Below are 27,349 nucleotides of genomic sequence, written 5' to 3'. Positions count from 1 at the left end.
GAGGAATTATTCCAGATTTTGCAAGGAGTTGTACACACCCCCGTGTGAGCTGGGTTTGACAAAAGCCTTGCCCATTCTGCAAGAGTGTGCTTTCTCCATGGCTACTTCGAAAGTGTGGGGCAAGATTAAAATAATGGGATGTCCTGTGCTTTTGGAAATAGGCCCCAAAACCTCAGCAGCTGCCTTGTCTTCTCTCACTGGCACTGGGGAGGCCACAGCTCGAGTGCTGTGCGCAGTTCTGGGACCCTCAATTCAAGAATGATGCTGAGGTGCTGGAGCAGGTCCAGAGAAGGGAAACGAAGATGGGGAAGGCTCTGGAGCACAAGTCCTGTGAGGAGCAGATGAGGGAGCTGGGGGTGTTGAGCCTGGAGAAAAGGAGGCTCCGGGGGGACCTGATCATTCTCTACAATTGCCTTCAAGGAGGCTGTGGCCTCCTAAATAGGGGTCAGCCTCCTCTCCCGAGTTTCAGGTTGGACATAAGGAAGAATTTCTTCACAGAAAGGGTGTCTAAACATTGGAATGGGCCGTCCAGAGAGGTGGTGGAGTCATTGTCCCTAGAAGTGTTTAAGGAAAGGCTGAACTTAGCACTCTGGTCTAAGTTGACAAGGTGGTGTTTGGTCAAAGGTTGGATTTGACAATCTCAAAGGTCTTTTCCAACCTAATTGACTCTGTGATTCTAGCACTTCAAAATCTTGCTGCAGCTACCTCAGGCACTCGATGGCCTGGTTGAAGTTTCTGCTCCTGGAAAGGGGTTCCGAGCTGAAAACTCCACTCCTGGGGAGAGCAGCTGCCCGGTCCTTGCAACCGCCCAGAGGGGCTGGCAAGGTCCTGGACACAAACATCACCAACAACTACAAAAGAACCCCAACCCCGAATCAAAATCACACTACTAGTTTGATGTCCCCCAGTTTTGGCAACACAGGTTGATTTTTGAGGCTTTCAGCAGCGAGATGCAGGTCCTTTATCTGTTCTGAGGGGCGGGATATTTAGCACCCAGTACTTTGATCACAAGCGCCTGAGTATCCCTCGGTTCTGCGAAATGCACTTCGCTTCCCAGAGGCCTGGCTAAGTGACGCGTCCTTGGAGTCACCGCGGATGGGGTCAAAGGCGCCGAGCACACCCATCATTACCGCGCACAACGCCGCGCAGCCCTCAGCGCACCCGCGCCATGCGGGCAGCCGGCTCTGGGGGACGGATGCCCTCTGAGGGCACAGGGATGGAGCCGAGGGGCGGCGGGGAGCACAGGCGGGGTGCGTGATGAACCGGGTCACCCCGTGATGAACCGGGTGACCTCGAGACCCTGCGGAACGCCCACAGCAGAAACCGCGACCCCCGGGCGTCCCCAGCACGGCCGCCCCAGCGCTCCGCCCGCCGCCGGGGCGGGACGGGCCCGCGCATGCGCCGCGCTCGGGCCGTGCCGGGCTCCCCCCGCCGTCCGCCGGCAGCTCGGGCGGGCGCGGCCCGAATTGCCGGGGTGCCTTGATCCCGTGCCCAAATGTGCCCTTGTTTTCCTCTAGGACTGTGACGGAGGCCGGGAATTGAGCCCCGAGGTACGGCCGCGTGGGGGGAGCCTCCGGCAAGGCCTGCGAGGGAAGGGTGCTCGGTCGGGGGCCGAGCGCGGTGGCTCCGCACCCCGGGCCTGTGCTGCTGCCTCACCTGGAGTGACACTTAATGATACCGGGAAAGCCGCTGTTGAGGCCGAAAAGGCTGTAATTGAGGATAGGACGAGTTAATTGCACACTTCTCTACAGCATACTTCTAATGAGCTGGCTAAGGATTTGTTTTCCCCCTTTCTTTTTCCAATTTATTGAAGATGGGTGTAAAGATTGGCATACTGGTCATTTGTAGAACATGAAAATACAAGTCCTATATTGTGAAGGAGGAAACAAACTATCTTCCTCCTTTTACCACCGAATAAATAAAATGTACTGTTGTTATAGTGCAAGTTTAAAATTATTAAAATAGTATTCCTGGCTAATAGGTCCTGCTGTTATTTTTCAAAGTTCTGTGTCTTTCTTGTCATTTTTCCACAAGTGGTATGGGCTAGACATGTTTTATTTTTGTTTTTTTTTAAAACTATTTTTCTAAATAACACTTACTAAATTTGAAAATGTAAATGCTTTTAAAAATTTGAAAATGTAAATGAAAATCTGAAAATTTTCAAACGTACTTGGGTGTCTATCACATCCAAATTCTGCTTTCAGGCATGGCTGAAATGTAAACAGTGAGCACTCTGATCAGTGGACCCTTAAATGCACCATATGTGAATATCCTAGTCATTTTCTTAAATCTTAAGGATAGTGCAGGACTGGAATGTGTTGCAAGTAGTATTTATTTCTTTTTTCTTTCGTTTTAAAATAATATTTGGCCTATCTCAGAAAGCACTAATTCAGTCGTTTGTTGGCTTGTATTTTGCTGTCTGGTCTTGGCCCTGATCCTACAAAGCCCTAAAACCAGACATAATTTGAAACACAAATAGGCCTTCTGGATATACAAATTTAAATGTGTTCACTCTCTGTAAAATTGTGGTCTTTGTTTATATCTGTAAGTGCTTTGCTCCTGATGTCTACTTTGGTTCTGCAAGGAAAAGAAGAATTTAACTATGAAAGCTTCTCAATGCATCATTCACCACTCATTAGTCAAACATAAATTCTTTTTCTCAAAGTATTGCTGCTGTCACTGGATGTAAAAGTTAAGATTGTTCTTAGTCCTTGGAGTTAGGAAACAGAACTTTCTCATGTTTGCAAGCCTGCAGAGGAGAGAGAATTGATAGTTAGGGGGTTGAGCTGGATTGAAATGTCATTTATAGTTCTTATGATACACAGAGCACTCACTGGAATTTACCTTTGTTTCCACTACAGGGATGAGACATTTGTTTGGTTTTAGTGCTGGAATAACAAGCTCAAGGCTGTGGCTGTTACAGCAGCTGGAAACAACATGACCATTTAATTCATATCTGCAACTTCAGAAGAAACCTACACCCTCAGCCGTATTCTTCCCTGTCCCCCCTGTGCCGGTGAGGCCAACTCTGGCTTGTCCTTGCTTCTGATTATCTTGGCTAGTGAGTAAGAATCCTAATAATTTTGCTTACGTGGGCAATAGTTCTACTTGAGTAGGGTTTTTGTAGTCAAAATTTTGTCAGACTTGTAACTGTATTTTTTTATGTTGAAGTACAGGGTATAGCATAAAATACTGAAGTGTTTCTCCAGCAATTTTTAAAAAAACTTTTCCAAATTTAGCATAATATACTATGTGAATAAGTTTTTAAAATCCCTTAATTTTGTTTGTAAAATTGGTATCTTTAGATCTTGTTTAGAATAAATTACGTTTATAATTGTTTATGTAAGTATGCGACAAAAAACATCTTGGACGATTTAGTATTCTGTAGGGATTATTAATACTATAGAGACGTAGGCAATAAACTTATATCAGTGTGTAAAATTACTTGACCTTAAAGCAATAGCAATGTATTCTTGTAAGTCTTGAGAGGAATTCATTGCTTCTCCAGGAGGAGTCAGTCATGGCTGATGATTCTCAGAGAAACTTCCGCTCAGTGTATTATGAAAAAGTGGGATTTCGTGGAGTCGAAGAAAAGAAGTCGCTGGAAATTCTGCTAAAGGATGATCGTTTGGGCAAGTTGATTTCACTGTTTGCTCTATTCTATTTCTTAGTGATTAGGGGCTAGGGAGGGAGTAATAGATAGTGCTTACCTGCTGTGCTTAATACTTTTTTCAGTTTTGCATCTTTTACCAATAATCCCTCAGTTACTTCTAGCAGACCTTTAATTTTCAAAGACCTGGAAATCTGATTTTTAAAACTATTAAAGATTTGTCAGCTGCTTGTTTCTTCTTTTTTTCTTCTTTCATTCTTTGTGCCCAAGAACCTGAAAGATTTTTAGGGAAAGCAATTTTAATCTGAGAATGCATCCTCTCATGCTGTCAATTCCATCTAAGTTCAAAGCAATGAAGATGTAATTGCTGTTGGTCCCGGAGGAGTGCCACATCTCTGGCAGAACAGAAGGATAAATGTTGTCCCTTTAAAAAGGGCCTTAATTATTTTGACAGTAACATGCTTTACAAAAATGCCTATAAAAATGGTCCAGTTTCCTCCTTATGAAACCCAGAGTAGTTTTACTGTAAGTCAGGCCAATGTGAAAGCATTTGTTGATAATATGTGGTGAAATAGGGAATTTCAATCTGCAACTAAAGTTTGTCATACTTAGCTGGGTCAGAGATGCAAACCTATTTATAACCCTATTTAAATTTGTCCTGAATTTTTTTTCTTTTCATTTCTTTACAGATATTGAGAAGCTTTGCACATTTAGTCAAAGGTTTCCTCTTCCATCCATGTATCGTATACTGGTGTGGAAAGTGCTTCTAGGTATGAATTATAACATGGAATATAGAATGTAGGAAGATGCCATTTTCAAAAAAAAATTATTTTTTTGTCTTTGAAGAAGTAATGACAGGATTATTCTCTATTACCTTTGCCTACTGATATATATTTAGCCTACTTATGTATCCACCTTGGATGTCCAATGGCAATTATAAAACAAGTTTTTGAGAACTGCTGAAATGTGCCTAGGAGAGTGTGTTTCTGTATTTAACTTTGTAACACTATCCAAGTACATTTATGAAATGAATTTGAAATGTGGATTATAAGAAGTCATTGATATTTGATAAGGTATTCAGTTGTGCTCCTGAAATAACAGACAATTAAGTTGAAGTAAAGCTGTGATTAATTTTAAACTGGGTGAAGCATGGAATACATGTTTATTCTAAAGAGAAGCTTTGTGTTCTGCACAATATTGGTTTCTTATGGTTTTGCTGCTGGCTTTGAATTGTATTTGCCATTGAAGAAGATACAAGGCTGAAGACAAGTTAATGGTATCCCTAGAAGCTGTAAAAACCATAAATAGATTATATTTTCCTAGAAGTGCACTAGTCAGATGACTAATTCAAAAGTACTAATGGCTTTGCACTAACTGGTCAAGTACATTCATTGACTAGATGTGAGATAATGTCCACTTGAAGACAGGAGGGGTTTAAAAAAATCTTAATTTTTAAATTCATTTTTTCCCCTTCCAGTTTTTTACATTTTGAAAGTTTTGGCTTCATATTCCTGATTATGTGGAATATAATTTTTATTCCTGTTTTTATTTGGCAAAGGTATTAAGTAGTGCACCGATCCAATTACAAAGCTTGAAGTTCTTGGCTTGAAGTTTAACTTACAGAGTAGTCCTACTTGAAAAAAGGCTCTGCCATTAAAAATATTATTGTATCCTGGACACCAGTGAAGTAGTCAGCATCCTTTAAAATATTATTGGTGAGAAATATAGCATAGGAGTTTTGGACAAGCAACTCAGTACAGAATCCTTCAGCCAACCTTATAATAGCAAAATTCATCTCTTTGCAAAATTGTAGCTTACTGCAGAGTCAGGTGTTGGGCTGTTTTAGATAAAGAATCTGTGAATCCTATAACACAAAACACCTTCTGAATCAACTGCATGGAAAGTTACACTGGTTCTAAAAAGTATTTTGTATTTTAAACCCAGAGTGATTAATTTCACAGCATGAAGTTGTTTCAAGGGAGGTTTGGGTTGCATATCAGAATAAGGGGCAGTTTGGCACTGGAACAGGGTCCCCAGGGAAGAGGTGACAGCACCAAGCCTGACAGTTCAAGAAGTCTGAGCTCTGCTCTCAGGCACATGGTGTGATTTTTTGGAGTAGTCTTGTGAAGGGCCAGGAGGGGGACTCAGTGGTCCTTGTGGGTCCCTTCAAACTCTGGATATTCTGATTTCAGGTATTCATACTGTCATTCTATGACATTCCTTGGGTTAACAGAGGTTCAGGGACCTTTCTTACACTGCATTTCAGTGTTAGCAGTTGTTAGAAAAGCTGATATTGAGAAGGACAGTGCAAAATATCTCTGCCTAAATGGCTGGAGCCACAGCCCAGTCTATTTCTGGTGGGAGGTGTTATGTGACCTCTAAATAATGTTAATAATTTAAGAAAAGGAAGTCTGGCCTGTCAGCAAAACTCTCTCTGACATGTGCCAAGGCTTGCTGATGTCCCAGGTGATGTGGGGTGTCGGCAATGCCTCTGTTACCTTCCTGTTCAAAGATGATTCATGATGGTTTCCAGGCACCCCTCTGTTGTTTCAGCTTCGTTTTGCCTGCCTAAGGTTGTCCTCTGTGTTTGAGGAGAGCAGTTGGCAGTATGTACACACAGTTATGATGTTGACTCTCCTTTGGCATATTGAGAAAAATGTCTTGCTTTCTTCCAGCTTTTGAAATGCACTCAGGTTTGCGGCTGGAAAAGATAATTTTCTGTCTGATGTGCTTGTTCCTCAACTCAGACATTTCATGGTGTAACACTTGGCAGGAATACTTTTTTTCTTTAAATGAGAGGTAAAAGGCAGCAGGTAGCTTGATTTAGAACTGACTTTTGAAGAATACTTTGTTTTCATGGGTTTCTACACTGGGAAAAGTTCTGCTCCACTAGCGATAGGGAAATGGCATTTTTTGCCTATGTATGTTTTTATTTCTGTTGAAGTCTGTGACAGTTTTGTTGTGAAAATCGAAGGACTGAGTGAAATTGTATCTGTGCTGGAGATGCTGTGTAATTTTCTTTGCCTTTCTACTTAGATACTTTTAAAATTTTTTTTTCTCCCAGAAATCTAGAAAGGATATTTGTGTTCTGCTAAGAAAATAACAAATGTTACTTTTCAAGTGATTATGTGGCATTTTAAGTTTTAATGTTTAATTGATTCAGCTGATTGATTTTGGTTTTTGAATGTCATTTTAGGGAGAATTAATCTCTGATACAGTGAGTAAAGACTTTTCTGGCAGTAAAGTAATTAATACTGCAGTGAACAGTATCTTTGCATTAGTTAGTTGCATGTATACATTCTCTGTCATCTCAAGCAAGGTGTAGAATTTGAGAAAATGAACAGCTAATATATATAAAAATCATTCTACACTGACTTTATTTTCAAAATAAATGGAAGCTGCGCGCAAATATACAACTAGTGCTGTACTGAAAACTTGACAGATACAGAAAGTAACAAGTAGGACTCCTCATTACAATTGCTTATATTTTTTCTTTTAATTTTTAAAATTGATTTAATTAATTTATTATTTTAGGAATTATTCCTCCTCACCACGAATCTCATGCTTTGGTGATGAAGTACCGGAAGGAGCAGTACTGGGATATTCACCATGCTCTTCGTGTGATTCGCTTTATTAATGATTCTACCCCACAGGTTGATGTTTTCCTCCGCATACATCAACTGGAATCAGGAAAACTGCCTCGAAACATAGCTTTTCCACTGGTCAGTGATGATTTTAACAGTCCTTTATATACAGTACTTTATTTAACTTGAAACTGTCAACCAGTCAGAAACAAAACTGCGGGTCACCCCACAAATGCTTGTAGACAGACCAAGTAAGGTGAATGGAAAACAGAGAAGTACTAATGTAAAATAAAGAATTTTAGTCAAAGTGCTTTTCTCTTTTCCTTCCCCTAAGTACTTACGTAAGATTTTATGCCTTAAAATCTCTTTTGTGCATTTTTCCTCCTAGGTTTCAAGCCTTTTGTACTCCAGGGCACTTCAGTTTCTTTATAGCACTGACATGAAAATGACATGACCTCATTGTAGCTCATAGGTTCTTACATTCCTGAAACAAGGGTAATTCAGAGCCTGTACAAGTAGTGATTTAATGCAAGTTGCAGCAAATACTTAAATTATTTGTTTTTAATTTTAGACTTCAGTGTACTGTCCTCCTTTTTTTCTTAGTCTAAACTGGCCTGGGCATCTGTCAGGTAATGCACATACTCTGCTGTTCACAGTGTACACCCATAAGGTTAAACAAGGCTGTGTTGTGATGGTAAATTAGTAGTGTGATGATAAAAACACTGAGTGGTTCTTTTCTCCATGAAATAGGAGATGAGAAAAGGAGCCACAGAGCTTTCTAAGTGGATTTCGTCCTCTAGTTAATTTATCCGTATTCACTCTAGCCCAACTTAATTTGTAATTTTACATCTGTAATCACAAATTTTGACGTTAATACTTAAAGAAAAGTTCAAAATAATAAAAGGTTTAAGTTAATACGGAAAAATCAGTAATATTTAGAATTGCAGGATTACCTGCAGCATTCTCTTGTCAGAGGAGGGAATGTTTTCATACCCCTACCATTTCCTAGGAATGTGGCCATTCTACCCTGCAAATTTTCAGTTCAGAAATTTCCTTGATTTTGGCATGTGATGCAGTGGGCTGAAAATTCCTCCCTTCTAGAGCGATATTTCCTTCTAAGTAAGTGTTTTGTCAGTGCATCTCAGAGCTGTGGGTGAGGTTTCATAGTGATGGTGTTTAGCAGAGCCCCAGTCATTAGTCCTGTAACTCAGGTTTGTTTACTGCTGCAGAAAGCATTTGTTCTCTTTTCAGTGCAGTCACTGTCCCCTTAAACTTATGAGAGGTTACTCTTGATGGTAATGCAGGTGTTTTATTGTAGAGGTAGAGGGAGATAAAGAGATGTCAGATTGATCCAAATATTTTGAAATGTTTGAGTAACAAACGGAAGTCTGCTGAGTGTTTTGTGCATCTGAATGCAGAGAGTTCAAGTCAGGATATGTGTGTATTGGAGCAGTCTGTGTGGCAGAGACATAAACCCAGTAGTATTTAGGACTCTCTATACACTGAAACATGTTTTGGTTTTAAAAGCAAGACAAGTCTTACCTGCTCTGTTTTAATAGATATCTGTCATCGTCGTGCAGCTGCTGCCCGATGTCTTGTTTAGGAACGTCAGAACAGCTTTTCGTGTATGTTGATTCCTGTTTTTTTTTTCCCTGAATAGCAGAGAAAAGGAATGTAAGAATAATTTAAATGAGAATAGTCCAATACTTCTTTGTAGATCACTTTTTTCTCTTTGTTTTTCAGGAACCTGAAGATGAAGTGTTTCTTGCTATTGCTAAAGCAATGGAGGAAATGGTAGAGGATCCTATAGAATGCTATTGGCTTGTCAGTTGCTTTGTGAATCAGCTGAACAGCAAGCACAAAGACTCGTTACAACAGCTGGTAAGAAAAAAGGAATTTTTTTTCTTTTTACAAGGAGAAGCAGTCATAGAAAGCATTAACACAGAGAGACAACTGGAGAATCAGATGTGACACCCTTGGATTCTGTTCTACCAGCTACTTTGAAAAGAGGGGAGGAGTGCTTTCTGCATTGTGATTGTGCTGCCCTGTTTAACATTAGAAATAGTTTTAGTTTGCTACGTGGTAATTTTCAATTAAGTTTTTTGTCTGAAGGTTACATTGTATCCAGTTGAATTATGTAACAAATTGGTCACCTAAAAGTTTTCTTTAAACAATTAAAAATGTCAAAAGTGAAGAACATCTTGATGTACGTCTGCTACTTTTTAGGCTGCAGCTCTGGCATTCATATGCTGCTCATTGGATGATAGACAAAGCACAGTTTTGCTTTATAAATGGAGCAGAGTACTCAGTCTTCAGAAAAACAGTATGTTGCAAATCAAGTAATAATAAAAAGTGGAGTAGATTTTTGTAGCCCTGACAATTTAAACGCTATCACAGAATATTAATTCTGAATTTCTGTCTTCCTGATTTATGAAATGAAAGCTTGATTTTAATGTGTACTTATCAAAATTATGAATGTTCTTGTAATTCATAAAATAGCCGTAACAGATAAGGAGCTTTTAGTTAACAGTATCCTGAAAAATAAAAATATGGAGTACATGTGCGCCAGCAATTGCTGAATAGAAATTTGCTGAGGAAAATTATGCCTGCCCTTGTTATTTCTTTTGGAACTAAGAAATAATTTTTAAACCTACCTCCTGTTTCTGTGGGTGGTACATTCAACTATACCAGTTCAAAGGAGAAAGGAGTATTTTCAAAGTGTGTCTTCGTATGATGTGACGTAAAGAGTGCCAAGTGTCTCCCTCCCTAATTTTCTTTTTGTAACACAATCAATGTGCCAAGACTCAGTAGGTGAGAATATTGGCAAAGGAAGTGTTTTCTGCCTTTGACAATTGAAGTCCTTAGCAGTTTGCCTAACTATGACAAAGCATAAAGGTAGTAAAGAATTTATGAAAATGTGTATTGTGTTACATTAAAATTTAAACAAGATGAGAAAATTATCCACATGTTTATGTCTTAAATACTTAGGGTTTTTAGACAATAAATCAATGTCCAGTTTTTAATGGGTTGCCCAGGGACTTGCTCTCAGAATTGATTTTTTGGGTTTTGCTGCCTTGTGTGTAGATATTTTTTGATGTGTGCTAAGGCGATTAGGTGTGAGGTGAATGAAACTCGATTTTTCTTGTGAAGGTAGCAGTAATTAGTGCACGTTTAATTTCTGCATTCCTTGAAGCTCTGAAGCTCATCCTTGCACTAGGGAATACTGCGTATCTTGGAAGTTCTGCTAGTGGTCAGCAATTTCAGGAAGCTGAGGTTGTTTCTTTGGTTAGGTACATAATTAGTTGATTGCAAAAGTCGGTAGCACCTGCATTTTGGAAAACTAAAACAATGAAGGTACATTATTTTAATAGGTTACATTGCTCCATTACCTCAATTGAATTGTTAAGACAGTGCTTGTCTTACAGTGTGCATCAACTATGAAGGTATTCTGATGTGAGTTACCTAAAATTTTCTAATCCTTTCTCAGCCAAAAGTTCTGGAGCAGTATTTGAACATCGAAGATAACAGACTGCTGATGCATCTGAAGGCATGTGCTGCAATGAGCAAACTCCCCTACGATCTTTGGTTTAAAAAATGTTTTGCAGGATGTTTACCTGAGTCCAGTTTACAGAGGCGAGTTCTTTTTCTTTTCTTTCTGTTTGTAACTGCATAGTAATTTCAGCTTTCCGTCATCACTAGCAGGCAAAGATCTTTCCATACTTTATCTGTAAGATTATGGTGTTAGCTTTATTGTTAACTTGAAAATGATAAAATTGGATTAAATTCCCCTTGTTACTGATGCAAGATAATCAATCTCTGTGTGGTCGTTTCACCTACTGAAAATAAAAACAATGGAGCTAAGTATACCAGCTGATTCTGTTGGACACTTAGTGCCTCCTAGGATGCAGAACTCCAAACCCTCTGTCAGTGTTACATAGCTGAGTGGTAGTCAGTTTTTGGGCTTTTTGACAAAAATCTGTGCTTAGGGAGTGATTGTAATATTGCATTAGTGTTAGATGAAAAAGATTTTGGGAATGTGTATGTGTTTTGGCTGGGATAGAGTTAGTTTTCTTCAGAGTAGCTGGTGATAGGGCTGTGTTTTGGAACACAGGGATGTTTTAGTTCCTGCAGAGCAGTGCTTACACAGCATCATTCTGCTCTTCACCAGCCAGGAGGCTGGGGGTGCACAAGAACATGGCTGGGAGGGGACACAGCCAAGACAGCTGACTCCAGCTGACCCAAGGGATATCTATTCTGTGTGGAGTCATGCTCAGCAGTTAAGCTGAGGAGGAACTTGGCAGGTGGGAGCATTTGCCTGGGGACTTCCTGGCCATCAGTGGGGTGGTGGGCAGCTGTTCTCAGTTGCATCACTTGTCTCAGGCTTTATTTTCCTCTCTTTGTCATGTTTTTCTTCTCTTCCTTACAATTTTTTAGAAATTATTACTTCTTTTTAATTACGAAACTTTTTTCCTCCAGCCACAAATTTGTTTCTTACCTCTACCCTTCCAATTTTTCCCCATCCCACTGGTGGAGGTAGTAAATGAGTGTCTGTCTGCTGCTCAGTTGCTGGCTGGGGTTAAACCATGACAGAATGTTTATTTTAAAAAGTACTAGGGCAAGTTGAATATTACAAAGCTAATGAAATTGTGGATTATATCAGGATTCTGCACTTACAAATAGGTTGTTGAGCTTTTAAAAGGGAAAAATTCTTGTGTGTGACACTTCGCTGAAGGGCTTTTGAAATGAAGCTTGTATGATTTCCCTAATTCTGCTGCCTGAGAACTCTTGGAAAGCAGGAAATTCAAGCTCAATGTAGAGAAGCATCTTTCTGCATTAACAAGAGTTGCTGATAGCTGAGCAGGATGTGGTACAGAGAAAACAGTGGTGTCATTTGCAGCTGTCTAAAAACTTTGAGAAGTAACAATGTTCAAGAGAAACTTTACTTCGAGGTAATCACAGGACTTCAGTGGCTAGAATAGGAACCTAGCATGGAAACAGTGCTTTGTAAATTGCTTTGTAGAAAATGCTTATATGGTGGTAAAGTTGGTAATAATCTGAATAGTGGATGCAGTGTTTGTTTATCTGGTACTTCATGTTCCGTTGAGGAAAGTGGAAAATTGCTGTTCTTAAAAATGTTTTATTTACCCCTATAAGAATAAGAAGATTTTAGGGAACAAGCTGTAAGATTAGAAATCGTGCTTTCTGCTCTTGTTGGACCATGGTCTTTGAGGTTCTGTAGATTTTGTTGTTGTCAAGGATAATGTTTGAGGGGAAAAAAACATTTTGTGAAGGATTGAGACCTTTAGGTGCAACATGGTTATTGTTGCACGGCAAGTTCTTCTTATCAAGCACCTGTAAGGCTCCAAAATAGTCTTGTCTGCTTAGTGATTGTGTGATGTGGTGATTGAAAGCTTTTACTACTTCTGTGACTGCAGAAATTATGTAAGTCTGCATAGTATAGGATGTTTGTTACAGTTTAGAGCTTAGACCTCATGTGATTCAATTTTGCTACTGGATCTTATGGCTGTGGACAAGAGCTGAGGGAGGAATTTGTATCAGAGCAGATTTGCTCTCAGAAGATAAAGGGGTTTTTTTAGAATTTCTGTTGAAAATTGAGACTTTAATGGAATTGTGTCATCCTGATGGTGTAAAAGGAGAGATCTAGATGAAGAATTTTGATTTCATGTTTCATCTTGCAAGAATGTTTGGCTTCAAATGTCTACCATTTTGAATTAGTTTTATTTACATGAAATATTTTTGTATAATCAGTATGCATATTAAACATTTCCATATGCTGTTTTACCTTACTGAAGTATAATATTTTGGTTACCTGAATTTTTTTAATACTTTTTTCCCCCAGAAAAGGTCGAAATACTGGCTTTTTGTATCACTCTGGAAGAAAACCAAATTTCAGTGTTGGTATTTCTGATGGCAGAACAATCCCTTTTCCCTGCAGTTCTTATGGAAACATGATGAAAGTGCACTTTTTCTTGGCAGTTTAGGTTTGTGAATTATTCAGTTGTAATCATAATGGCCTTATTCGCTGAGGAAATAACATACTTCATGGGTAGTGTGTGACAGATGAACTTAATTAATGCTTGGAGATTCAGTTTGGATTAGGATCTGGAAGCCCCAGTGCTTATCTGAAATGCATCCAAATGTCACTGTTGAAACTGCTGAGGTTTGAAGGTCTCCAGTTCTCCCGTGAATTTTACTTACTTTCTTGTCAAGTGAGAGATTATCTGAACACAGTCTTTCATGATTTCTTTTCACTTATGATTTAGCACTGCATTTCTTAGAGAGGCTGCTTGCTTTCTGTGAACTGTAGTCTTCTCTGTCAAGCAGATAAATCTAAAATGTATGGGTTTGTTTGTTTGGTTTTCTCTAAGGTGTACAAGACTTGTTCATGCTGTGCAGAAATTTTACCTGGTAATGGTGAGATAAAGTTGCCCAATACCAGTACTGACAAGCACTGCCACTCAGTATAAATACTGTTTTATAGCACACTTCAGGTTACACCATAGGTAAAATTTGTGCATCAGTTAATTTAAGTGGGCTTGGAAAATACATGCGGACAGGTTTCACGTGGAAACTTTTGCTTTGAGCCTGTGCAGTGTCTAATACACTTGGCATATTATGTGATGAGCTTCTTAACAAACTTCTTAAAGGTGTCACATTGGTGAAAGGGAGGAGCAGACTATTCCAAAGACTCTGTATCCCACCTGGAATATAGACAGGGTGCTTTCTGGAGTATGAACCAGCCTGTAACAGAGGTTTGAGAGACATAGAAAGGTGTGTTTCAGAGACTGGGAGAGAACTAGATCACACCTGTATTTTCATATTCATCATTGCCCTGTTTGTTTGATTTGTGCAACAGCATATTTGCTCATCTCTTTGGTAAGCCCATATGTGGAAAGCTTTCCAATGGTGCTTTTGAGGGCCCTCAGCTGGAGATCCCTGCTCTTAAGCCTTGGGGTCCTGTCAGTGGCTTCATCTCAACAGGCAAAATGGCATTTTGGCTTCCAGATTAATCTGGCACTGTCAGCCCAGATGATCCAGCAGAAGCAGTGCAGCTTTGCAGTTGTAATTGTGAATGAGTCAGGCATTTTTTATGGCCTAATGATGCCACTCACGTATCAGGCCCCTGCCTAATGTTGTTGCACTGAAGGCTTGGCATTGGCTGGGTGGTGGTATGTTATTAGTCTCTGGCAGCTTGCTAGTGGCAAAGTATTTTGTCATTCTCCTGAAATCTTATGACTTTCAAACTGACACTACTAATGTATTAACATAATTCTGTGGTTTTACAGGATCTTCATGCCCAGCATAAATTACATTTAGTTGGAAAAATGTAAATAATTTGTTAATAGAAATAACAGAAATATGGAAAATGCCTTAATTTTACTGTGGAGCAGGAGAGCATAAGAATGTGCATGTGGGCTGCTACTACAGAGAAACTTAATTCAGTTTGCCTTTGTCTCACTGAGCTGCTTCCCAGGTCTGCAAATGAATAGGCACAAGATCATGATACATCAGGGTGAAATTTGTGTGAGCCTCTTCGTGTCCCTCCATGCCCAGTTACCTCTGGAAGGACACCCAGAAGTGCAGGCAGAGGAGAAAGCATTTGTTCTTTTTAAATGTCTCTTGTCTGGATGGCTGGAGGAGCAGAACCAGGAAATAAGGTTGAGTGTGTTTACCCTGCAGCATGGGGAAAAACTGAGGTTAGTGGTAATGTATCAGAAAAAGAGAGAGCAGCAGTGCTGTGATGTCTCTCCTGTATCACAGCACTGTAGTGCTGCAGGAACCTCAGAGAGTGCCTGGAGAATGGCATCCCTTCACACACAGGTGCACACAGAGTGTCCTATCTTGTCTATAGAAGAGGCTCAGTTAAAGTAAATGGTTTCATTTGCATAATCCTTGACATGCTCTTTGCCTTTATAGCTTCCCATTTCTTTTTATTTTTCCTTGTGGCTGTCAATACTGTTTTGCTATTCAAGAAACACCTACAAGTGTTCCTGTGATTAGTTGAACCGTTGTATTTTACAGAGGATGATAGTCACACAAAACATAATGAATTTTGTTCCGAATATGTATTTCTTTTTCTGCACTCCTGTGTAGGGCTGTAGGCACAGTTGCACGATGTTTCGCTTATACTTTCCCCCTCTCCAGGAGTATCAAAGAACAGGTAAAAAGTTGCAGTAAAGTTGACCTTAAATTATTGCTATTAAAAAAGTGAAAGCAGGACACGTGTGTGTACACAATGTATAAAGGCTGCTGTATTAGAAAGGGATCATTAGAAAATGTATTTCCTTGAAACTGCTGTGTTTTTTTTTCCACTTTTGACAGTTAGTGTTGTTGTTCCTGGTTCTGCTGGTACAGACAAAGTGCTGACTGTTGATCACAGTGTTGCACAATCATTCCCCATTATTGTCACTGATGGAGTTGTACTGAGTGTAACAATAGCTGGAAACATTAAGGAAAAAATACTGCAGCAGACACAGCTGGTTAGTGCTGCCATCTCACTCACCTTTTTGTGCACCATCTTCCAAAATTTGTGAAGACACTGGTGATTTAGATACTGCATCTGTTTTGTCATTGTTAGAACATTTGTTCTGGAATCAGACTAAATAATGCAGGAAAACAATAGAGTGTTTTCTAAACATAGCATGTAACCTAATGTAATTATGGAGTCTGAAGTCAGAAGAATTGGAAGCAAAATAATGAAAGAAGACTGGGTATTTCATAATAGGATTAGTAAGTTTGTTTTCAAATTAGCATGAGCTTTGATATGAACTTTAAAAATTATTTCCTGTTTTTGAGATCTGCTACTCTCTGTAATTGTCACTCGTAATTACAGTTCTGATGCACATGGAACACATGGGGAAGTTTTTCTTGTATTCTAAACAGATGTGTTTGTGAAGGAAAATGCTGTAGAAGTAAACAGGAATGAGCTGTACAGTGTAGAACAGAGCTGTTGTGTCAGTTTTCTCATATCCTTGCTTAAAGCTTCCTAGACCTGACTTCAACAGCAAAGTAATATGTGCATTGATCATTTGTCCTGGGATGCTTGAACCACAAATGAAGCAGTAAGATTTTGATCTTGGATTTTGTGTTGTTTCTGTCCCTCTGGGGATTATACTAATTGTTTAATCATAGCAAGACAGGGAATTAAAACTAAATTGCAAAGGGGAAAGAAATTGGCTTTGCCTTCCCCGCCCCCCCCCCCCCCCCACGTCCTTGTGGGTTATTTGTTTCCTTCTACTTTGAGAATAGTCCTGAGGATCTGCACATTTGTTTTTCTCCTTTCTTTGTTATAAGTTAAAATCTAGTCCTGTGTTTCGAGTTTATCTAGTCCTGTGTTTCGAGTTTGTGCCTGTTGCCTCAGATCCCTTCATTGGGCATGACTGGAAAGTGCCTGGCTGCACCCTTTTCATGCTCTCCCTTCCAATTTACATTGATGAGATTTCCCAGATCTCTCTCTTCTACAAGTTGAGCAGTCCAAGCTCTCTCACCTTTCCTCTCCTTTCATCACCTTAATTGCTCTTGGCTGGCCTCTCCCCTCTTAATTCCTTGTGTAAAAGTGTGATCCTACACTTCAGCTGTCAGAGTTCATGTCATGCCTGTGTTGTGCTCTCCTGGCACTCTGGGCTGAAGGGCAAATTCTTCTGTGAGAAGTCATACAAAAATTGAGTTGTCCCTGGAAGGAGCACACCCATAGATCCAAATTTGTAGACGGGCTGCAGTAGATGTCTTTTAGTTGGTGTTACTATATTCAGAAATTACGGAGGACAGTGTGTGGTCTCTGTTCCCCCATGTTTTTATTTGGAAGGAGAAATACTTTGAACAAGTGCCCAGAAGGAGCAAGAACTGTAATCCTCAGAAACTCTTTCTGACACAGCTCTTAAAATTCAAGAACTAAAAATAATGTGAGCCCATAAAAGCTGCCATCTGACAGATGGTTTCACACTGTTTTGTGTAATCTTTTATCCCGAGTCTCTTGAGCTGGGCCTGAGAGAGAGCTGCTAGATGAAGGATGGTTTCAAATAGTTGCAGGCTAATAGTAAGTTTTGGTAGTGATGATCCATTTTAATATTCATCCAAGTTCGGTTGCTGAAGTCTTTGGACACCTGCCCAAGGAGGTCCAGGTGTGATTTCACACAAGAGGTAGGAGTGCCTAGTTATGAGAGTGTCTGTGCGCAGTGGGATGGATTAGAAGACTTAATAGTTGTCCCTTAATTTAAACATCATGGACTATTATCCTGCTGATAGATCATATTTGTATCTCATACAGCAATGACCTGCTTGAGATGTAGTAGTTTGCTATTACCTCTCTCTTAATTTTTAGCAACTTAGCTGACTGAAGAGTATCGCTATTAGGCATGGTAACAAAGTTAATTTTTTTTGGTTTTTTCGCTAGGAAAAATTCTCATCTTTACCACACACTCTGGTAGCTATGTAGTCCAGTAGAGTGGTTGTTACAGTCCAGGCTATTAAGCCAAGGTTTGCTTTTTGTACTTGAGCTTGTAAACAGTTCAATCTCTAAACAGCAACACACCATATCAGTACATTCCAATTACTGCTTGCCATCCCTCTGCTCTGTACAGATTGAGGAGTTGATAAAATGTCTTCTATTTATCCTGACCCAAATAATTCAGTACATTGCTGTTGTTCAGAAAAATATTCTGGATAGAGATGGTTGTACAAAGGCTGTTCTGGCAGAGAAATAGGCAGATAGACTCTGCAATAATGTTTAGTTATTCCTTTTCACTTTCTTGTAGAGTTTGGGACAAAGTTATAAGTGGATCCTGCAAGATTCTTGTGTTTGTTGCTGTGGAGATATTATTAACCTTTAAAATGAAGATAATAGCACTGAATTCTGCAGAAAAGATCACACAGTTTTTGGAAAATGTAAGTACTCTAATTATGCTTTGCATTACCTTTTATAGCTTATAACTGTTTCAGCCTGAATTGCTTGTCTGCTGCAGATGTACCAAAAGTTATTATTACATTACTGAGAACAGTGTAGCAGTACCAAGGTGAAGGGAGAATGCTCAGCAATGAGAATAATAACTTTTTCTATCAGGAGTTAAGGCTTCCATAGAATAAAGTGATTTTTAGGCTTGGGGTGAATGTATTGTCTATGTTTGTACAGAACTAACATTTCTTGGTGATACTAAAGGGTTTTTCTGTGAAAGTTAGAGCAGGTCAGGTTAGGTTAATTTTTCTGGAGGCTTCTTAGAAGAGCTGGTTTCTGGTACCTTTTTTTGCATCTTGCCTGAGTGCAAATCTGTAGAATTGATGGGTGTTTTCTTTTGATGTGAGAATGGGATCATGAACCTGCTCCTGAACCTTCCTGACCCTGAATAGTAATGAGGCAGCTCAGCAGGGCTGTAGGGTCCCAGTGTGAGCCAGGTGAGTTATGAGAGACACAGTCTGTGGTCATGGATAGGCAGTGTGAGTCATTCCTGGTGTTGGGGATGTGTGAAGTGTGAGGTGCCTGGCTGCTTTTTGGAAATAAAAACTCTTTGTCCAAAACCTGGATGTAATATGGTGTGTGCAGGACAGAGGAGAGGGATGGTGGGATGAGAGGACAGGGAGATGGGATTCTAGTTTTGTTTTCTTTTTTATAAAGACATAAAATCTGAACTGAAAATTCAAAACCTTTATTTTAAATAAAACAGTCTGAATAGAGTGCTCTGAGCAGGCACCTTGCCCCGATCTTTTGCAGATTCCTCAGGACAACACCGACGCCATTGTCAGCAAAGCTGTGGATCTGTGGCGCACGCACTGCGGGACTCCGGCACACTCAGTCTGAGAACTCTCTTGGCTTGTGACAGCTTGGGAAAAAACCTGACTTTTGAAAAGACATTTTACCACCCTTCCCCCATCCTAGTGTGATGTTCTACATTAACCTTTTTGTGCAAAGATGCTGTCAAAGCATGGTGACCAATATGTAAATATTTTTCAATAAATACAGGTGCAATGAAGATACTTAGTGGTGGGGTAATGACATCTGAAGTGTTGCGTGTTCATCCAGCTACACTATTTTGATTGCACAGTGTGCTCTCTTGCTTTGCAGAAGTAAAACTAACTCTTGAAGCAAGGTAAATAGATATACTTGTAATTTAAAAATGTTTTAGTATGCCATCTTCTACTTGATAAAACTTGTTACTACTTGGAGGTATTTGTACAGTGAATTTAGTGAATGTCAGCCTGCTGGGTGGTGGACAAGCATGCTTTTGCTAGGAATGTAATTGTACCCTTTTAACACTGTAAATTTTCAGATTAATGAAACTTCCCAAATCTGAGGTACAGGACATCACAATGACCAGGGGTGAAATCCTTTTCTGAAGTGTTTTAAAATACTTTCTTTTTATCTGTCAGAAGCTCTCTATGGCTGTATCTTCTTTGTTTTTCGTGGAAGATATTCTAGAGAAGTGGATCTGTGCAGGTATGGAGAAAATCAGTCAGATGAGCCAGTATAATTCAGAATTAGAGCCCAGTAATAACCAATGGCTCTGCTGAATGCTTGGCTCAAAGCTGCTGTAATTTGATTCTTGCTTAGTTTAGATTTCAGAATTAATTCAATGCAGGAATGTAATAGATGGTGTAAGTAAAAGTGGAGTGATTAGCCATAGATAGAGATTTACTGAGGAACTGATCTTTTTCTTGTAAAAGTGTAAAATTCTATTTCTACCTCTTGCATAGACCAGGGAATTGTACATAAGAATGTGTTGCTTAGCTGTTATTTGACTCACGTTGGTGCTTTGTGTGCCGAGTGCCAAGGATGCTTGCTGCACTTGAAGAGAGTGTGTTTAGCTTGCACTCGGTGTTGTGCAGACTTGAAATACTTTAGAAGCTTTTGTTTTAAACTGGGTCAGGTTTACCTTGCAGCACATTAAGTGGGGAAGCCTGGGACTTGGCTGGGGTTAACCCTAAAATCCTGGGGAGATGGTCTGTGCTGGATGCTGAGACCTTGCTGTTGGTGCTGCTGGAATGCCCTTGTTCAGGAAAATCGTGTTTGTGTCTGCTTTGGAATCCATTGTTTTGCCGGCATTGTGGTGTAATCCATGGAGTTCACTTTGGTTGGGCACTTGTTTTCCTAGTGCAGGCATGGGAGCTGGGCAAGGTGCGCAGGAAAGACAACAGCCCAGCATCCTGTAAGATGCAGTGCACAAGTGTTTCAAATAATGGCCACGGGTGCAAGCTGAGGGGTTGCTGGTGTGAAGGAGCCCCCTGGCTGCACAGCCAGTTCACACCTCCCCAAAGGTGCGGGTGCATTACTGGGGCCTTCACACAGAGATTACTTGGTCATTTAAAAACAAGCAGTGATGACACCAAAGGTGTTCAGCTGTTTCAGTCCTGAAAGGGAATCAATAACTCATATTCTGTGGAGAGAGGTGCCCTGAGTCAGGATTAGAAATGCCAGTCAGTGTTACTGCTTCCAGGCTTGCCAGTGAGTGTTCCCCCAATTACTGTTTGACTGAAGGCTCCAGAAGTCTTTTTTTTAATTTAAAGAAGCCTTTCTCTATCAGTAGGCAGGCCTGGAGCTGCACAGAAGAGAGAGATCAACTTTTACAAATTAGAAAGGTTGAAGTTGGCAGGGATGTCTGGAGTCCACATGGTCTGACCCCCCCGCCCAAGCTGGGCCACCTAGAGCTGGTTGCCCAGGGCCAAGCATGTCTGTGTGGCTTCTGACTGTCACCAAGGAGAGGGAGCCTAACACCTCTTTGGGCAACCTGTGCTTGGTAATCCTCACAGCAAAAAACTTTGTGTTTCCACACAAACAACAGCAATTTTACTTAAACATCCCATTTTATGTGGGATGGATCCCCAAATGCTGCTCCACTGTAATGTCCAGCTGTAGTTTGCTGCTTTTTCAGTTGTGTGTACCAAGAAAGATGAGGAGTGTTTCTTCATTGCAGAGGTCATTATTTATTGTGGGCTATGCTGAAGAAGGTGCTGTGCTCAAGAGAGTGCATGGTGGTTTGATGCCATGCTTCCTTCACCTCTGGTGAGAGACATTTGTGTGTCTTGTAATGGGTCCACTCACAAACTTAAGCTGTGGATTCATGAAGGAATCAGTTTGTGCAGAAGATGCCCTGAATTCCCAATAGACTGGAAGTAGGTAGCCGGCTCACTTAGGCTCAGTCAGTTTTCAGTGATTGCTCAGTTTCTCATATGTCCAGTGGAACAAAAAGCTTTAGCTCACTGCCCTGCTTCCCAAGGGAGCAGAGTGGCACAATAGGAGTCCCCAGCATGTGACAGTCAGGGGAAAGTTGAGGCAAGGTACCTCTAACGTCCCAGCCTGGAGCAGAGTCCATTGTTTGGGAAGCCTGGGTCTGTCCCTCCAGACATTGTCACCAGCCTGGGGTTGGTGGTCACCATTCTTGGACCTCTTGAACTAAACCAGTGCAGTAGTTGTGGTGTCCAGCTTGGCACTTCTAATGGAAAGTCCAATTTTGGTCATTTATCTACTATGGACTAGTAGTGCCTAACAGAGAATGTTTTGAAGTTGCACTGGGAGTTGAGTCTCCCATTGAAATCTTTGGCTAAGTAAGGTGAGGAAGGGGTTATCTTTGTTATTTGTTTTCTGTTAACCCCTATGTCATCCAGCAGGAACATAAGAAGTTACCAGATGTTCATTTTTCCTGAGAAGCTTGAAAATGAGGTATTTTTTCTTTATTTACATAATTTCTCCTTGACTGGCTGAGTATGTAACTGCTTGCTGCATTCTTGCTTGTTCATTTAGAATCCAAGAAGTGTTAGGTTGTTGTTTTTGTTTTTCCTTTATGCTTTTTCCCCCCATAGACAGCTCTGAAGCATTCACTTTGGACTTTGGAGAGTGAAAGCTCTTCCCCTCAAGCTTCACCCTGCCAAATATCTTCATGGGCTTTGCAAACAAGAAAAATAAGCTTGATTTGATCCATTTCTCCCCTCAAGCTATGCTTTCTCTCCAGAGAAGTTTAGAGTGGTGCCACATGTCTGTGCTCTCCTGTGCTGCACGCACCAATTCTGTTCCAGCTGATGTCCGAATGTTATGGAAACTCCAGATAAGCAAAGTAATGGCAGATGTCAGAGGATGATGCTTGAAAAGTGATGAGTGGTTTGGATTTTAATAAGGGGCCTGACTTTAATAAGGAGAGCATGGAGACAAAAGTAGCTGAAATATAGTCATTCAAAGGCTCATAAAGTAACAGTGATCGAGAGCAGCTTCTGTGGAGAGGAGATCAGCTGTCATCTCCTCATGGGACAGCTTTATCCAAAGATCTCCTTCTGAACACCACAGCTCCTGTGGCACAAATTTACCTAAAAGCCAAGCTTTTGTTCGTTCTGCTACTCAGGGAAGAATCCTGTAGGCAGCTTTGTACCAGTTGAAGGCACTGCTGGCTCGTGTGGCCTGAGGGTGCTGTTGCACCACCTGCACCTTGCCCTGCACCAGAAGCTCCCACTGCTCAGGAGCAGGGCAGCTGCTTTGTCCCACACAGACCAGCTGGACTGTGTGACCGGGGCATGGCCACACTGTTGTTTTTGGGCTTGGTTGTCTGGGAAACTTGATTTGAGGAGCAAAGGGGAGAAATAAAGGTGAGGAAGATGATGGCAAGCAATCCAGCCCTACACCTGTGTTAAGGGCACTGAGCTTTTAGCCAGGCACTGCCAAGCAGCAGAATGTGTTTGTGCAGGTGTGTCTGTTAAATGGAGATTTGATTTTTTTTTTCCAGCCTCCTCTGTTTCCTGCCTACAGATGGCATTGGATTGCAATTTGATTGCCAGTAATAACATGGACTTCACTGAAGACACACACATCCCTTCACTTAGACTGGTTTTATGAAATGCTTCCATTAAAACATAACCCATCCCTTTTGTAGAGGTCTCAATGTAAGAGATAGGACTGTGTTCTGACATTCCCTGTACAATGTATTCTCAGCAATACTTTTCTTGTTAAAGCACGGAAATTACTGTATGTAACCTAACAACTATATATGCTGCTATGGAAGCCATAGCTTGATGTGAGGGAAGGGGATCTTTAGTCACAACCTACAATTTTGTTTATTTATCTACATCTCACAGGATAGCCACAAAACTCATTGGCTGTCAGAATGGAAATACATATAAACACACACAAGGTTTGTGAGCTGGGTGAAAAGTCGCCCAGATGGAAGCAAACCAAAAAAAGCCCAATACCAGAGTTTTGATCATTTTGTGTTTCCCCGCCAGCAAGGGAAAGGAAGAGAATTTGGTCAGTTAAAGTAGATGGGTCTTTAATTTTTGTGTAATTAGAAGCATCTGTGTATCAGGGGAGGGGAGCTGCTTCTAGCTGCTACTTAGAGGGAGGATGCTGGGTGTCCCTCATCTCCTCGGGGTCAGAATTTTTGCACCATCAGTTCCAAACACTGAAGAGCCTCAGCAGAGCTGTCAACCCTGCAGGGGGTCAGTGAGCCTGTTTAAAGGTACGTACTTATTCTTGTGAAAGCTTTTCCTCCTCTTTTCACTACACAGGGGCTTCAACTTGTCACCCACTGAAGCTACTCAGGGAAGAAGGATAACAAAAAATAGGAATACACGATATGGCTATGCAGGAATGGCCCCTCTGCTGAACAGCAGCAGCACTTGCTGGTGCTGCTTGGTGGCTGCATGTTGACTCTGGCAGCTGGCCCTGGCAGAGCACAGCCTGCACCAGCAGCATTGTGGTGACAGATGGGATTTGGTTGTGGGGTTTTTGGATCCCTGTGTGTGTCTAGTTCAGACTGTTGGGTTTGTTCTTCACTAGGGTGGTGCCAGGTACCCTTTCAGCAGCTGAGGTACCACTTGTCCTTCTTTGCTGAGCTGTACCATCCCAGCCATGGTGCTTGGGGCTCATCTGATCTGTCCCATCCATCTGCTCTGGGAAGTCTCCCTTTCCTGCTTTGCTCCCATGGAGGTGTGGGAGAGCCTGGCTGGTATCCTTGACTGCCTCCGTGTGTTACATTGTCAGTCACTGGGACAGAGGGTGATAAAATACACAGGCACCAGAAAGCTTTTTTTAAATGAATTTTTTTAAGAAACTGCATACATCAGAGACAAACAATAATTTAAATACCATGCAGTTTCAGTATGTACAAAAACTAGGACATAGAGATTCAGTTTAATTTTTTCTAGTTATTTACATCATTTTCATACAGCCATAATCTGTTAAATTACAATACTGGAAGATCACGATTGACAGCCACCACACTCACTCCTATACAAAGACAATCTATATACATACACTTGGATATCAACTGGAAAATGCAACTGGTGCAGGAGTAACTGGGACACACAGGAACACAGGGTATGTGCCCGTCTCCTCCTCTTTGTTCACAGAAGTTGTTCCAAGCTCGAGCAGACTGAACACCTGGGAAAAATAATTTGTCCCCTTTTTCTTTCCTGATTTTTTTTATTAGCCTAGTCATCTCCCATGGCTATTTATACAAAGTTATTTTATTTGCAGGCACATTAGGGAGCCCCCATTCATGTATAACTATGGGTTTCCATCTTGCTCATCTATTTTTATGAGTGCAAGCTTCACTAGGCATGTTGGAAGTGCTCCCCCCTCTCTTGGTTTATAGAGTTTGCATTGCACAGGTGGTGCTGTAGAAATAAGGAAGAGTGAATTTGGTGGGTAGTTGCAGTGATGACAGAATTCAGTGGTTACACAAGTATTAGGATGAGATTTATTTGTGTAATGGCCTCACTAAAATGGTTTCAGTTAACATAAAAAAGCTAAAAGTCTATCATGTTCTTTTCCCTGCCTCTTCCTTCTCTTCTGATAATGCCCAATGTGTTCACTAGGAATTGCCTAGACCCAAAAGTTGGCCTGAGCTCCTTCCCAGCTAACCTGCAGCCTGAAACTTCTTCAGACTGCAAAAACTTCCCAGTGGGGTGTAGGGTGGGCAAAAGCCGCAATGCCCACATTCCCTCTGAGTCAGAATGGTGTCACCAGGTCCCTGCAACCCTCTGCTGGTGAACGTGTGCCACTGTTGGGCTTCCTCACCATCACTTTTCTCAAACAATCAAAACTTTTTTGTCTAGATGTTTTGGAACTGCTTTTTCAATCCCCAGCCACCCCTTAGTCCCCATTTCTACTTCATTATTCTGCAGGCTGCTGAATACAGCAGATGTCAAAATACTTGCACACTTTAAATATTCAGAATTTGGTAGATATAAAAAAATGCTTCTATTCCTTGATTATTACCTCTGAGATGGATTACCTCTGGAATAGTGATTTTTATTCTGTGTTGACTTTTCCATTCTCTAAACCTGGTGTAATTTCTTTATTATCACTATTAATCTCCTTCCAATCAGAACAGGAATGACTCTGCTAATGCAGTCTTAGCAGGAATGCCATCATTATGTCCTACACATAATCCAGGTCAAAGGAGAGAAATCATGACTGTTTGTTGTTTGTTTTTTTCCCTTTACTGCCAACAGAATCACAGCTCCTTTGCCATGATAGACGTTGCTTTCACAGATCAGAAAACAATTCTCAAGAAACCAGATTTGTAAAAAAAAAGGGACCAGCAGTTGCCCAGTCTCTGTGCAACTTCCCAGGCATGCTAGAGGTGGGTGTGCACACTGAGGATGCAGTGCTGTGTTCAGGCCCTGAAAGGAAGAGTTCTGCTGCGGAATGCCTTGGCAAAGGTTAACTTTGCAAACTACCCAGACTCACTGAAGCTAAAAGCAGATGAAGTGTCAGTTTGGTGATACTGCAAACACCTTGTATGGCTTCTTTTTCCTCCCCTTCCCCCTTTTCAGGAATAAGCTCTGTTTCCATCTGGGGAGAAATATGGCAATTCTTCCACTTCTGTCTGGTGTCTGCTCAGCTAGGAGTTAAGGAAAAAAACCCAAAAGAAATAAGAAAAAAAAAAAAAAAGCATGGCTGCATGGAGCTTCCCTGGGGACAGCACAAAATCATGGGGCAAGGCTGAGTATGGCAACTTGCTGAGTGGTCAGCAGGGACCTGCCATGGGCTCACTGGCATGAAGGAGCTGGGGAATGTTTGGCCATCACCCAGGACTTGTCTGTTATGTATCTCAGACGGTGCTCAAAGGTTTATTTTGGGTGTCAGACTGGCCGTGTGGGCACTGCTTGGGGCTGTGGCAGTGCCCAGACTGATCATTGCTCTGGGGACTCCAGCACTAAAAATGGACAGACAGCATCAGCCTGCAACTTCCACCTCCTTCCTCCTAATTTTGTTAATAAAAATGAAACAAACCCTCACCTTTCCCTCCTACTAGCCTACCAAGTCCTGTGATTCCTGTCACCATTGCTCCTTAAACAGTGTCCCTTCCATTTCACAGTGATCCTTTACGCTAGAGATGTCAGGGCAGGTGTGAGATCCATGCTGGGAACACAAGGATTTGTTGTTCTTCAGAACAGCTCTGCTCCAGAGCTCTCTGCTAATGCAGTGCAGTCTGTGCAGTTAAAAGCATAAAGGCTTTCTTTCCTTGTTTTAAAGCTCTGATGCAGTCTTGTGCCTTGTGTGCATCTGTATGTGAATGAATTTATAGACAAGAACTGAGGTTTTTCATGACAATAACCCCAAAGCAGTGTATTCCTGGCTGGTAGTGCTCTGTCTCTGCTGCACTGAGCTGATTACACTGCACACTGAGGGCTTTCACTACTGATAAACTTCTATCTAAAGCAAGCGTGAGCTGGTGATACAGGGATCACAATGTGTTACCTCAGGAATCATCACCCAGTCTGGGAAGCACCAGAAACCACCTGGTTTTTACTTTCCTTTGATGTTCCATCTTACAACAGCCAGTCCTCATTTAATGACTAATAATCCACAGCATTGCAAAGATGGCCATGGATGAGAATGAAAAGCTTTTGCTTCTCTCTGCTGGAGGGTCAATCTGCGAGGCACTGAGTGCCACCACCAAGTGCAGATGGAGGGCGTCACCCTTGCTGCTGGGGTTGTTGGGGCAGGCTGGGTGCTAGAGCCACTCCGTGGGCTATGTGCAGGTCCTTTGGCCGTACTCCTGCATCCAGAGGAGTGAGGTGAGGCCTGAGAAGAGGCAGGAGTGTTGGCACTACACTGCACTGCACTTGAGCACTAAATGCTCCAGGGTGAGAGGTGTCTTGGCCTGCAATCTGTGAAGGGCAATGTTAGCATGGATCAGGGGGAGCTGGACAG

The 27,349-nt window shown here is 41.3% G+C and overlaps 1 protein-coding gene across 3 annotated transcripts; it reads left to right on the top strand.

The window, feature by feature from the left end:
* Positions 1 to 1,406: 1,406 nt before the first annotated feature.
* LOC311158274 (TBC1 domain family member 7-like) lies at positions 1,407 to 19,230 on the top strand. 3 transcript variants are annotated; one of them, XM_084213588.1, is made up of 9 exons: positions 1,407 to 1,550; positions 2,862 to 3,016; positions 3,509 to 3,632; positions 4,300 to 4,380; positions 7,145 to 7,332; positions 8,938 to 9,075; positions 10,682 to 10,827; positions 17,970 to 18,099; positions 18,920 to 19,230. In XM_084213588.1, exons 3-9 carry the CDS (start codon positions 3,521 to 3,523, stop codon positions 19,004 to 19,006), a joined length of 882 nt encoding a protein of 293 aa, XP_084069714.1. In that variant the 5' UTR covers positions 1,407 to 1,550; positions 2,862 to 3,016; positions 3,509 to 3,520; the 3' UTR covers positions 19,007 to 19,230. The 3 variants fall into 3 exon arrangements, with proteins under 3 accessions (XP_084069714.1, XP_084069712.1, XP_084069713.1); XM_084213586.1 differs by having other exon boundaries at positions 2,862 to 3,061; XM_084213587.1 differs by having other exon boundaries at positions 2,862 to 3,065.
* Positions 19,231 to 27,349: the final 8,119 nt, after the last annotated feature.

The sequence above is a fragment of the Fringilla coelebs genome (genome assembly GCF_963513975.1).
Source record: "Fringilla coelebs genome assembly, chromosome: 1".
NCBI classification, from domain to species: domain Eukaryota; kingdom Metazoa; phylum Chordata; class Aves; order Passeriformes; family Fringillidae; genus Fringilla; species Fringilla coelebs.
The sequence above is the reverse complement of the archived record's forward strand: the minus strand, read 5'-3'. Positions and strand labels throughout refer to the sequence as shown.